General features: G+C 48.8%; 1 protein-coding gene across 2 annotated transcripts in view; it reads left to right on the top strand.

Moving 5' to 3' along the window:
• Positions 1–12,558, top strand: part of Abr (ABR activator of RhoGEF and GTPase) — a 199,350-nt gene that overhangs the window by 136,199 nt on the left and 50,593 nt on the right. For both annotated transcript variants that reach the window (XM_051179961.1, XM_051179960.1), the window contains 2 exons: positions 5,355–5,462; positions 8,715–8,775. In XM_051179961.1, coding sequence (XP_051035918.1) covers positions 5,355–5,462; positions 8,715–8,775 — 169 coding nt within the window. The remainder of the gene's footprint in view (positions 1–5,354; positions 5,463–8,714; positions 8,776–12,558) is intronic.

Here is a 12,558-nt window from a genome sequence, read left to right on the forward strand (position 1 = left end):
CCAAGTTACAGTGATCTCACAGAAGCTTTTTCAAACCCTGTATTTGTCCCTCATGAACACTTATAACTGTCTGTCCCCCTGAAGCTATAAACTCTGGAACAGTCTGTATTTTCTTCTTATTAGACTCCCTGAACAGCCCCAATGATGGACGAGTGAATGAAAGGACGGATAGATATATTGTAACCGTGATTGGGGCTGGGGAGAACTTGAGTGTTGAAGGAGAGATACCTGTGTCCTGACAGCCATGGTTTTAAGACCCCAAGTGTTGTGGGGACAAGCACAACTAGAGCCCGGTCACAGCTGGGTTTGAATCCCAGCTCTGCCGAAGATGATGGACCTGTGTCAGCTTGTCCTGCCTCTTGTTCTCAGCTTCCTCCTCTATAAAGAGGGGTACTAATAATCAATTGGATTATTGGCAGGAGTGAATTAATAACCAGAAATGTCTGCTGCTTTTGCTGTTGTCATTACTGCTGTTTTAGGAAGAGGTACTCAGGAGGGGTTGTTTCCCAGAACGCCATCCTTCAGGTTGTAGGGGCCCCAGCTGCTCCCCCTGATTCAGGGCTGGTAAATACCTAGTCATCTTGCCCTGTGTTCACAGAAGTCTGAGATGACTGGCATGGGGCAGCTGAAACTCAGCCTTCACGGTGTAGAAAACGAGTTCTGGTGGAAGAGCAGGGGCCAGAGTGAAGAGGCAGAGTTCTCCAGTTTGACGTTTCTAGTGCTTTTTGGTGCAGGGTCTCTGTAACCCAGGCTAACCTTGAACTTGGAACTCTCCTTCTGCCTCAACCTCCCAAGTGCTGGGATTGCAGGTATGAGCATAGCTTCACCAATTTGTCTGTGTCATTTGGACTCAGTGCACTTGGTCTTAACTCCACTGGTCTGGTTATGAATTTGCTTCTCACTGCCCCCAACCCCCAGCATCATGAACTGATGTCTACCACCCTGCAGCTGCCTGCCTGGGGAGGCCTGGGCAGAGCCAGGGCAAGCTAGGCATCTGGAGACAGTTTATTTCAGATGAAGTCTCTGGGTATTTGATTATCCATTGCCAAGAGAGGGGAATTAGCATCTCTGCTGTTTGTTTTATGAGATCACTCCTGTGCCAAACTCCTGTTTCCAAGCAACCTGCACTTCCCAGTTAATGACCCTGGTGGGCTGGGCCTCTAGCCTTCCAGCCTGGGATAACTATGGAGATGAAAGTACCTGGCATGGCCCATTACCCCTGCACACAGGTGGCTTCTGGGTCACAAGAGGGTAGCAACACATGTCCCTGTGCTTTGTCTTTCTCATGGTAACAGGGTGTAGCTCAGCTGCTTGAGTGTTTGCCTAGCTTGCCGAAAGCCCTGAGTTCAGTCCCTTTTCTAAATAAAACTGGGTGTGGTTAACCACACCTGTAACCCTTGCACTCTGGAGGTAAAAAGTCACCTGGGTTACATAGTGAGTTTGAGACCAGTCTGGGATATAGGAGGCAAGCAAAGGAAAGAAAAAGAAATCACGAGAATAGACGGTACAGGAGCCCTTCCTGGAAGACTGTGCTGACTTGGGAAGTGTCTGTCAAGGGCATCTACTGCAGTGTGGAGCTCCTGGAGTTAAGTTTTTCCTTGGGCCTTTCTCCTCCCCAACACCCTTGTTCATACTCTCCTTTCTGATGTCCCTATCCCAAGGGCAGCCTCACCAGCATCCATGAAGGGCCATCTCCCTGGGTGGCTCTAGGCCACTGGTGCCACACTCTGGCCCCTGCCCAGCCTTTCTAACCTGAAGGAACAGTGATCCTGAATGGGGCCCAGGAGCAGCACACTTTCCTAGCACCTTGGTTGGAAGCAGAAGCTCCCAAGTAAGCCTGCAGCAGCTGTCCTTCATTGGGGAAAAAATTTAAACCAGAAAATCTAGAGGATAATATAATAGGCAACTGTATCTGTAGCTCTCAGAGTAGCAGGTGTTAGGGTCAGCATAGACATTCCCCCTTTTTTCTATTATTTTATGTTTCTGTTTTGTCCTCTCCTTCCTCCTCTTCCCTCTCCCTCCCTCTTATAAACCATTTTATTATTACTATATTATTATTATTGACATCTGTGTGAGTGTTCAGTGTATATGAGCACTTGGGGAAGGGTGTATCTATTCTCTCCTCCCACTATTACATGGATTCTGGGGATCAAATTCCAGTCACCAGGCTATGTGGCAAGTGCCTTTACCTGATGAGTCATCTTGCCAGTAGAACTTTCTAATAAAAATTAAGGCTGAAATAGGATAATTACAAGTTCAAGGCCAGATTGGGCAACTTAGTGAGACCTTTCCTCAAAATAAAAGAGTAAGTAAAAAGTAAAAAGGGAGTCGGGTATAGGCTGACTCCTATACCTGTATACATCTGATGGTACACATCTGTAATTCTAGCACTTGGGAGTTGGAAACAGAAATATCGGGAGTTTAAGGTCACCTTTGGTAATATAGGGTGACCCTGTCTCATCAACAGTAAGCAAAATAAAAATAAAAAGTAGTATAAATAAAAGTGAAGTCTACTCCTTTCCCTTTTCCTCTTAAAGCAGCTTGCTGGGAATCTGATGTGGAGCTGTGTAGACTCCAGTTTGTATTTTTGCTATTTCAGATTCTTGTGGTACTGCATGTACTTTTAAAATGTGCATGTGTGTGTGTAAGCTTTCTGCAGTTCAGTCACCACTTGGCTTTGATACGCATCAGTGTTCATTCATCTGAACTGTGTCCGACTGAGTTCCCGTATTTGTGAGCATTTGCTCACCTCTCTTACCATAAGGAAGAAGGAGAAGGCAGGCTTTGAGTCTCCTTGCTCAGGCCTCCTTGGGTGCAATCATCTCCAGCTTTTTCATGAGTAGTGTTGGCCAATGGAAATAGGTTGTGAGCTGCATATAATTCTCAATTATTTTATTAATTATTATTATTAACACATGGTGTGTGTGTAGAGGTCAGAGGGGAACTTTCAGGAGTCGATTATTACCTTAAGGAACTGAACTCAGTGCAATAAGCTATTTTGCTCACTGAGCTGTCTTGTTAGTCCCACATAAATAAACTGAAATGTCCTAGTAGCCACTTTTTTAAAAAAGCAATAGTGGGGTTCAAACCCAGGGCCTCGTACACATAGGCAAACTCTAACACTTAGCTTTGTTCTCAATCCTAGGAACCACAGTTTTTTAAAAAGTAAAAATAAAGACTGGAAATAGCTCCATGATAAGGCGGTTGCTTCCCATACCCAAGCTCTGGGTTTGAGCTCTAGGAAAACAGAAAACAAACAAATACAAGGAGGGTGTGGGAGTGCCTGCTTGGTCTCCCACCTGCCAGGGAGACTGAGGCCAAAGGATCACTCGAACCCAGGCATTTGAGGCCAACTGGGCACTACAATAAGACCAGAGAGAAAAGAAAAGAAAAAGGGAGACACACAGAGATGGTGAGATGACTTAGTACCTAAAACACCATGACCTAAGTTCAGTCCCTGGATTCCAAATAATAGAAAGATGTAACTGACTCCTGACTATTTTTTGCATGCAAGTGTTTTTGCCTAAATGTGTGTGTGTGTGCACCATGTAGGTGCCCACTGAAGCTAGAGGAGGACTTTAGATCACCTGGGATTGGAGTCACAGCCAGTGTGAGCCGCTAAGAATTGAACCCCAGTCCTTTGGAAGAGTGGCCAGTGCTCTTAACTGCAGAGCCATCTCTCCAGTCCCTGAACATTGTCTTCTGACCTGAATGCTGTGGCATATGGGCACTTGTACTCAACACACTTCCATCATACACATACAAATAATAAAATTTTTAAAAGAGTTGGAGTAATGGCTGAGCAGTTAAGAGTGCTTCCTGCTCTTGCAGATGACCCAGAATTGGTTTCCAGTACCCACATAGTGTGTGGCTTACAACTGCCTATAATGTGGTGCATAGGCATAGATACAGGTAAAACACCCACACATATAAAATTAAATTAAATTAAAAAAACAATGGGGGGGGGTTGCTAGCATGGTGGCACATGCCTGTGATCTCAGGACTAGAGGCAAATGGATAAGGAGTTCAGGGTCATTCTCAACTACATAGCAAATCTGAGGCCAGCCTGGAATACATGAGACACTGTTTCAAAAAACAAGGGGGGAATATATATATATGGGATAGTTTATATCCTCTTTTCTATACCAAGTCTTTGAAATCCAGTGTGGCTTTATTATTGTTTGTTGAGACAGGGTCTCACTGTGTTTTCTTAGCTGTCCTGGAAGTGGCTATGTAGACCGTATAGGACTTAAGACCTATCTGCCTCTGCTTCCTGAATGCTAGGTTTAAAGGTGTGTGACCACACTTGGGCTCCAATGTGAAGTTTTTACATGTAACATATGTCAGTTTGCACTGACCACATTGTACATGTTTATTATTCATATGTGACTCATAGCAGCTGTGTTAGACAACCTAGTGGTGTGGTTTGTGTTAATGGTAGGTTGTAGATTTGCTAAGCCATAGGCTGCAGTTGTGCCTGTGGTCAGTTTCATTAGTCATTGACAAATTCGTTGTATGGACATACAGTAGTCTGAGGGAACCAAAGCTCAATTCCATTAGACTGTACTTTTTGACTCTTCAAATGGACACAGCATGGAATTGTAGCTTTAATTTGCATGCCTACTCTTTGTTCTCTCAAGAAGAAATACTTGTGCACAGCCCAGAGAAGGCTTGCCATAAATACTTAAGCAATTAAATTAGCAAGCCTCAGTTTTCCTTTTTGAAGAAAGGGTGATGGGGCCCATCCTAGTCTCATGATGGCAATGAGGCTCTTGACAGTCAAGACAAGTGTATTAGGGTCCAGGTGGCAGGTGTATAGTGAGGCAGAGGTTCTGGCTCCTTGGAAGCTGAGGAGGTAAGGGACTCAGCATGGAGAAGGAGGCTGAGGAAGCTATGCCTGCTTACCAGCTGCTTTGTCTCCCCTGCTCTGTTTAATTCCAAGATGTGAAAGAAGGGTAAGGCATTAAGGGCTTCAAGCCCTGGGAGGCCTTGATGGTACTAAAGGAAAAAACAGAACAATAACAACAAAACCAACAATACAAAAAAACAAGTATTAACCATATCTTGGATTTCTGGCGTGCCAACAAAAGGCCTGCCCTGCCCACTCCTGGTACCCCCTTGCTAACCTATTGGCTGAGACAGTTTCCATGGAAACTGTCAAGTTCAAAGGGACATTGTAGTATGTTCATCTCCGCCTTTCCCCTGGTTTCCAGCAAGCCTTTTGGAGGTGGGTTAGAGGTTCTGAGTGCTAAGGGGGCTTCAGGAGCTCAGGTTCAATGTTCATCCATTCACTGATTGTCTCTCCATCCCCCTCTCCACCTTCACTCCCCACATCCCCTGTCTCCTCCCTGCAGGCCAGCCAGCTTGGCGTGTACAAAGCATTTGTGGATAACTATAAAGTCGCTTTGGAGACAGCTGAGAAGTGCAGCCAGTCCAACAACCAGTTCCAGAAGATCTCTGAGGTGGGCAGCTCTTCCTACAGCCACCCATTCATCCTGGGCTCTGGTAACCGTTTGAGAAACCTCTAAGTTTATGGACTCCTCCCTTGCTTGCCCCAGGGAAGCTGTTCACCACAATAATGCTCAGCCTGACATTTGCTTTCTTGCAACTGACATTTTTCCTCTTAATACAAGAATATTGATTAGTTTGATTTATTTTTCCAGATTAGAAAGTAGAACAGAAGAGGCAAAAAAAAAGTAAAGGGGGAGGGCAATATTTCCTGTGATGTCCCCAAGCAACTTCCCAACCCTTGGCCTTTATTTCTCCTCTTTGCCTTTGTTTTTTTCTGCTGTGGGATGAGCTGTTTGGACCTGCCCAGCTAATCTCAAAACTTTCCTGATGGGGGTTTGGTTGAAAAGATGATGGCCTGGCCCACAATTAAAAGCTCCGCTGTTCTTTACAAGATCTGAGTTCGGTACTCGAGTGTACATACCCGTACAAGGTTATGCTTGTGTACAGATGATTTTAAAAAAGAAATCACCAGAAGCACTGCTTAAAGTGCAGGTGCCTAGGCTCCTCCTTTCTTGGAGATCTCTCTCTCTCTCTCTCTCTCTCTCTCTCTCTCTCTCTCTCTCTCTCTCTCTCTCTCTCTCTCTCTCACTGTCACTCTGTGCAGCTCAGGCCACAATCTTCCGGCCTCAACCTCTTGAGTTCTGGGATTACAGATGTGTGCCCTGATGGCCCGGATCCTCTGATTGGGGGGCGGGTATATTAGTGGCAGGGGTTTACATTCTGACAAGATCCTGACTTACCATCAGGAAGGGAAGTTTGAGAAACTCTGGACCAAGTAAATAGATTTGAAAGGAACTTGCAGATCTAAGATTCCAGTCTCATGGAATCCACAAGGGTCTATTAAGGACAGAAGAAGCCCTTAAACCCCTTTGGCCAGGAACATGTCTGCCACCAAGCCTTTCCCTCCTGCACATGTGTGTGGTAGGTAGAGGTATGAAGTCACTTACCATTGGCATTTTTGTTGTTGTTACTGTTTTTGAGACAAGGTCTTGCCACATAGTCTTGGCTGGCCTGGAATTCATTGTTTCACCCAGGCTGGCCTCAGACTTGCAGCAATCCTCCTGCCTCTGCCTCCTGGGTGCTAGATGTGCACCTCTGTGACCCTCTTGGCTTTGGCATTTCTATCCAGAAAGGGGTGGTGAGATGCTGGTCCTCTAGAGTCCTTCAGCTCAACTCATTCTTTATCCAGAAAGACCCCTGTTACACTCATAAGCCACCAGCCTTGGAGGATGTACCCACTGGAACTCCAAAGAGTCTCTATTTTAGAGGGACCTGGGGAGTGGGGGTGCTTCTATAGTTTTAGAAAATACCCCTTTCCCCAGCTTTGGTGCTAGAAGAGTAAAGGAAACACATTATACTAATGCTGGGGTTCTACATTACACCTAAGTTAGAATCAGTCCAGAGACCACACGGCGATTGGGCAGATGGAGATGAAAATGTGAAACCAGGTGTGATGATACGGTTTTAATCCAGCACTCAGGAGGCAGAGATAAGTAGATCTCTGTGAGTTCGAGGCCAGTCTGGCCTACATAGCCACTTCCAGGCCAGCCAAGGCAATATAGATAGTGAGACCCATCTTAAGAAAGAGAGGGATGGGGAGGAATGGAGGAAGAAAAATCCTAAATACATAAATATTTTTAAGAGGGGAGAAAATGGCAGTTTGATTATTAGAAAAAGCAAACGTGAACTTGGAGATTTGGGTTCCAGTCTCATGGAGCTGATGCGTCACCTCTGGAAACACATGTTCTGTTCAGTTTCTAGAAGAATGGGAAAGCCTCAAAGCAGAGAGGCTCGTGCTCAGTTTCTTCTCCCAAGCCCCTGGGAGGACAGGACAAGGGTGTGGAAGTCCCTCTTGGTGAAATCATGAGCTGGAGAAATGATGCTTCCTTTCAATATCCCGCCTTCCCTGGGAATGAACTGGACTCCCTGGTGTGTGTTCTTAGTGGCTGTTATGGCCCTGGGTACCCAGAGGTCAACATGGCCTAGAGAGTGTCCAGAGGCTGTGAAGTCCCCTCTTAGCCTGGCTGACTGCCTGTTCTCTGTGCATCCATGTGCAAGCACCCCCTGCATCCACTCGCCTGTGTCTTGCTTTAAGTACCCCCACCCTACCCCCAGAGCCTATTCCAGAGGACAGCCAGGACCGTGGCCCTCTGCCAGGTGGCTGCTCATCTTGACTCACTCAGGGAAGATGACGCTGATGCTTCCTGCTGGCGCTGCCACTTAATTACTGCAATTAGGCCCTTCTCTGCAGCAGCAGTGATTTCATACCTCTAGGCTGCACTGGAGGGGGTGTGGACCAAAATCCCTTAAAGCAGGGAATCCAGGCACCAGTGAGAGACAGACTCGTCTAGAGAAGCCGAGTTAACCCCCCACCCTACCCCTACCACCACGTGCATGGCTCATTTCCTGGGGGTTTTCTCTGTCTAGAAACAGCTGGAGGTGGTGCAGGAAATGAGCTCCTACTGTATGGGCCTTCCCCCCCCCCCCAGCAGGCAGTATCACATAGGAATGTGACCTTGGCCTCACCTTGCCCCTTGTCTCCCAGGAGGACTTGCCTAGTGAGGATTGCATTTCAGCTGCAAATGCAGGCTGTGCTGTCCTGTTGGCTAGCAAAAGCTGAGGTAGTTCTTTGTCTAAAGTAGATGGAAGACGTTTCAATCTAATAAACTCTGTCCCCAAATTCTGTTTCCAGCATCCATTCTTGGGTCACTTGTCATAGGTTCCAGGAGAGATAGTGGGGAGTGCCAACAGGGCCGGGGCTTGGTTAGTCCTTGTGTGGGGAGGGTACAGCTTAGACTGCCCTGTGTGCTCCAAACCCATCTCGTCTCTGTTTATTGTGCAGGTGTGCAGATCCCTCTGTCTTGGCTCAGGGGTGTTCATGCCCAGAGGTCAGCCTGCATACCTGATGCTTGTTGAGTTCAGTCTGTCTTCCCAGGGCTAAAGAAGTGGTTGGCAGTGGGGAAAGTCCCTACTCTTGGCCACACTCATTCTCTATAGTCAGGGGCATCAGGGGCAGGTCTTAGAAGTCCTTTTTGCCACAGAGCTTTCTAGCAATCAGTCCTAACTCGGGTTCCCAAAGTTTGCCTTTCTGTCTCTTATTACTTATGCCCTGGTCTTCAGAGCCCCTCTTCCCTCTGAGCTCAGCATAAGAGAGGGAAGCTGGGGGACAGACCAGGCAGTGATTTTTCTCCTCTCTTTCACAGGAACTCAAAGTGAAAGGACCCAAGGACTCTAAGGACAGCCATACATCAGTCACCATGGAAGGTACTTTGGGGGGAACGTACTGGATTACAGTTGTCTTCCTTTGTTTCAGTGAACTATGGGCTGTGTGAATGTGGTGGCCTCCCTGTCTGTGTGTGTGTGTGTGTGTGTGTGTGTGTGTGTGTGTGTGTGTGTGTGTGTGTGTGTGCGCGCACGCGCGCGCGCGTGTGTGTATGCATGCGCGAGCGTGCCTATGTGCCTGCCTCCTCCCTAGGCAGCAGGCCAGCTACAAACGTGCTCCTCCTTAGGATGCCAGCAGGCATTTGGTCCCTCCTCCCTCCTCCCCTCCCTTCCTCCTCCTGCCTCTCCACGCTCCTGCCCTCCCCCTTGTTGGATGAGCACTCGAAGGAAGCGGCTGCCTGATTCTGGAGGTTGTACAGCAGCAGCCAGCAAGGTGGCCGAGTGGCTGGACTGTTTTGGAGAGCCAGGAACCTGGAGCAATGGCTGCAGGTCCCTGCTGCAGGGATAAAGGCTGCCATGGAAATCCTCCTCATCATTCGCTTCTGCTGTAACTGCACCTATGGTAACCCAGGCACCTCTTCGTGGGAAGTGGCATGTCTTAAGCCATCTGGGGGCTGGCTAGGATGGACTTCAGCAGGATTAGAGGATGCAGGGAAGGGAGGATGGTCATGTGGTTGGACCCTCCTGCATTGGCTTTGTGGTTAGTCTGGAGTTGAGATCCAGAAGCTATACGGCAGAGGGGCAGAGTATCTTTGAAATGGAAGGACCAGGCTAAAAGGGTTCAGGTACTCCTGAGGCTGTGTGAAACTGGTGGTTTAGCATGTGCATGCATGAGAGGCATTGAACAACTTGCTAAAGAGGCTAAGGAAGGTGACAGGCTGTACCTGAAGGCCTAAGGTAGGGCTAGGGACAGCTGGGAACAGCAGAAAGGGACAGTCTGGACAGCTGCACCTCAAGGCTGAGGGCGCCAGCCTGGGCTGGAGAAAGAAGTTGTGAGTTTCTTTGTTTCGTGAGCAGAGAGGATGCTGAGCAGCCAAGTGTATTGTGTGCTCAGTGCACATGCTGCCTCCCCTCTGGACAGCTCTGGGAGAACAGGGAGTAGCTGGTTGTTTTCCAGGGCAGTGTTTCTAGCCCTTGAAGACCCAGAGCCCAGGTTGCAGCACTCAGTGCCGAAGGTCCCCTTGAGAGGGGGGTGTGGCTGGCTGCTGCTTTGTGAAGGTCACACACCCACTTCAGTAGAAAGGACCTGGAGCATGCTATCCTCTGTGCCACTCCTTCAGTCGGGGTGAGATGTCCTGGGACAGGCACATGCTGTTAGCCAGGCTCCTGCTAGGATACCGAAGCAGGTGCAGGCAGGGAGTTGTCCAGACCTGGTAGGTGGCCTGAGTTGCCCCTGGAAGGGTGTTAGGGGCACATGCTCCCTCCAGGCTCGTTGCTGTGGGTCCATGTGTGTCAGGGAGGCAGGTAGCTGGTTAAGGACCTTCCTCTTCCCTCCCACCAGGCGTTTCGTCTGCGCCCTCCTCAGTCACTTTTTGTGCCTATCTCCGTGGTAACCTGGGGCTCCCGTTACAGGCTGAACTGACTGTGTGTGGGGAGGGGGTGGCAGTTTGCTGGAGGAAAGATGCTGGATGAGGTTTCCAGCTCTTTCCTAAAGGCCTCTGTCCGTTAGGGATCTAGCAGTTTGGGACTGCTGTTCCTCCTGTGTCCCCTGTGTTGCTCTGTGTCCCTGCTCAGGGTAGCAGCAGCCTTTGTGCTGCCCTTCAGCTAATTCCAACAGGCTGGGCTCAGTGAGGAGCAGGACTTGAAGCCCTGTCAGGGGTCAGGGAGGAAATGCTGGGCCTGGCTGAGGGCCTGCTTAAGTGTCTGTGCTGCTTTTCTAACAAGGCAAAGGGTCACCCTCTGCTCCCTCTTCCCTCCTGAGAAGGAAGTCTTACTGAAGCAGGCCCAAGACCTGAGTCCAGGGTCTCTTTGGTCCCCATGATGCCATAATCTTTGAAGTCTGCTTCAAAGTGGGAAGTAAGGAGAGGAGCAAGCACTCCCCGAGGCAGATGGAGTCTTTCCCAGAGCTCTTACATATGGAATTCCATTGGCCACTCTCTCTCTTGAAGAAGGCAGTTCAATTGTAAGCACACGGGTGAACCCAGATTCAAAACCCAGCTACCTCTGGCTTTGTGATTATAGGCAGGTAACATGTGCCTGAGTTTCTGCACTGTAAAAATGGGTTAGTGAGCCAGGTAATAGTGGCAGTGGCGGCTCACACCTTTAATCCCAGCACTTGGGAGGCAGAGGCAGGCGGATCTCTGTGAGTTCGAGACTGGTCTACAAAGCAAGTTCCAGGACAGCCGGGACTGTTACACAGAGATAGCCTCTCTGTGGGGGTGGGGGAATGAGCTAGTGAAAATCGTGTCTTTTCTTAATGACAGGGAACAGTGCACACGAGGCAGTTCCATGAAACCTGGGAAGAGACCAGCTGGATGTTGGTGATCTGATTTTTGGTGTTTGTGAAGGTCTGGTCAGTGAGGGCTTCCTGGAGGAGGGAGAGAGAGACAAGCAAGACAACTTGTTGGGCAGCACCTATCCCAGGGAGAGTGAGGAAAGCACAATGCATGAGTAGAAAACAGGCTGCCTTACAGAGCCCTGGAACAAGGAGGGGCAGGGCTGTGGAGTTGGGGGGGGGGCAAAGGCACCAGGGACACCCTTGCCTGATTGATTCCCTCCCACCCAACTGATCCCCCTTGGCCAGCACCACAACCTCAGAATTCATTCCATTGCCCTGTCAGATGGACTCTCGAGGTGACTTTAGGCATATTAATAGCCCCCCTGAAACCGGATCCACCATTTCTGCAGACTCTGAGCTTAGTCAGAAACCTCTTCCTCCTGGGACCCAGTGATGGCTGTAGAGGATGATGGTGCAGTGTCAGCTTTCCTGGGGGATGGGACTCCTCCGGGCCCACCCCAGCCTGTCTTGTGCCTGCTGTCAGGTCTTAGTGGTTCTGGGGTGACTCTTCCTGCTGTGGTGCAGATGCTTGAGCCACAGGTGGGTGTGGGGTGCCTTAGACATCCTCAGAAATAAGACCCATGCACACACCCAAGCTTTTCTCTCACTGTCCTGGTACACCCCAAACCCATGGATCTCCCACAGGCCATCGGGGTTGCTAGAAATGGCCGTTTAAAAAAGGTTACAAAAAAGTTACAGGGTGTTGTATTTGCATAAAACAGGGTTTTCCAGCTGCTTTACATGTCCATGTCAGCAAAATGGCTTTTTTTTTTTTTTTAATCCTTTGGAGATTTATTTTAGTTGATGGAGTGTAGAGGGGGCATCTGTTACTTTTAAGAGCTGCCTAATGGGCAGCTAAGTGAGGGCTACAGACAGGGCGCTTAGCACGCCTCAAAAATACATCCTTAGCACTGGACAAGGCTTTGAGAGACTCTGGTTTGGGGTTTCCCAGCGTGAAATGTCTAGGATCTGGCCAGATTCTGTGAGATATTCACTTAGGGTTCTCTTTCTTTAACCTTTGAGTACCAATGACAGGAAGCCAAAGGTCCTGGCCCCAGAACTTGAAGATGTGGGTGTAGGGCCAGCACTGAACTACCAGGTTGGCCCCTTAGCTGATCCTGTCAGTGGAGTTGAGAGCATGAAGAAAAGTCTTTTAATGGTGCTGAGGCCAAATATGTGAAAATGAATGCAGTGCATGGTCCCCAGCTGGGTGTGCTGCCCTAGACTATGAGCGTGGGAGCGATTGGCGTGAGGGAGGCACCCTTTCTGGAAAAGGGTCAGGTGCCTCCTGCCATCCTGGAGTCCCGAGGGCACCACTGCATGTTGAA

The sequence above is a fragment of the Phodopus roborovskii genome, unplaced genomic scaffold, assembly GCF_943737965.1.
Source record: "Phodopus roborovskii unplaced genomic scaffold, PHOROB, whole genome shotgun sequence".
Classification (NCBI taxonomy): Eukaryota; Metazoa; Chordata; class Mammalia; order Rodentia; family Cricetidae; genus Phodopus; species Phodopus roborovskii.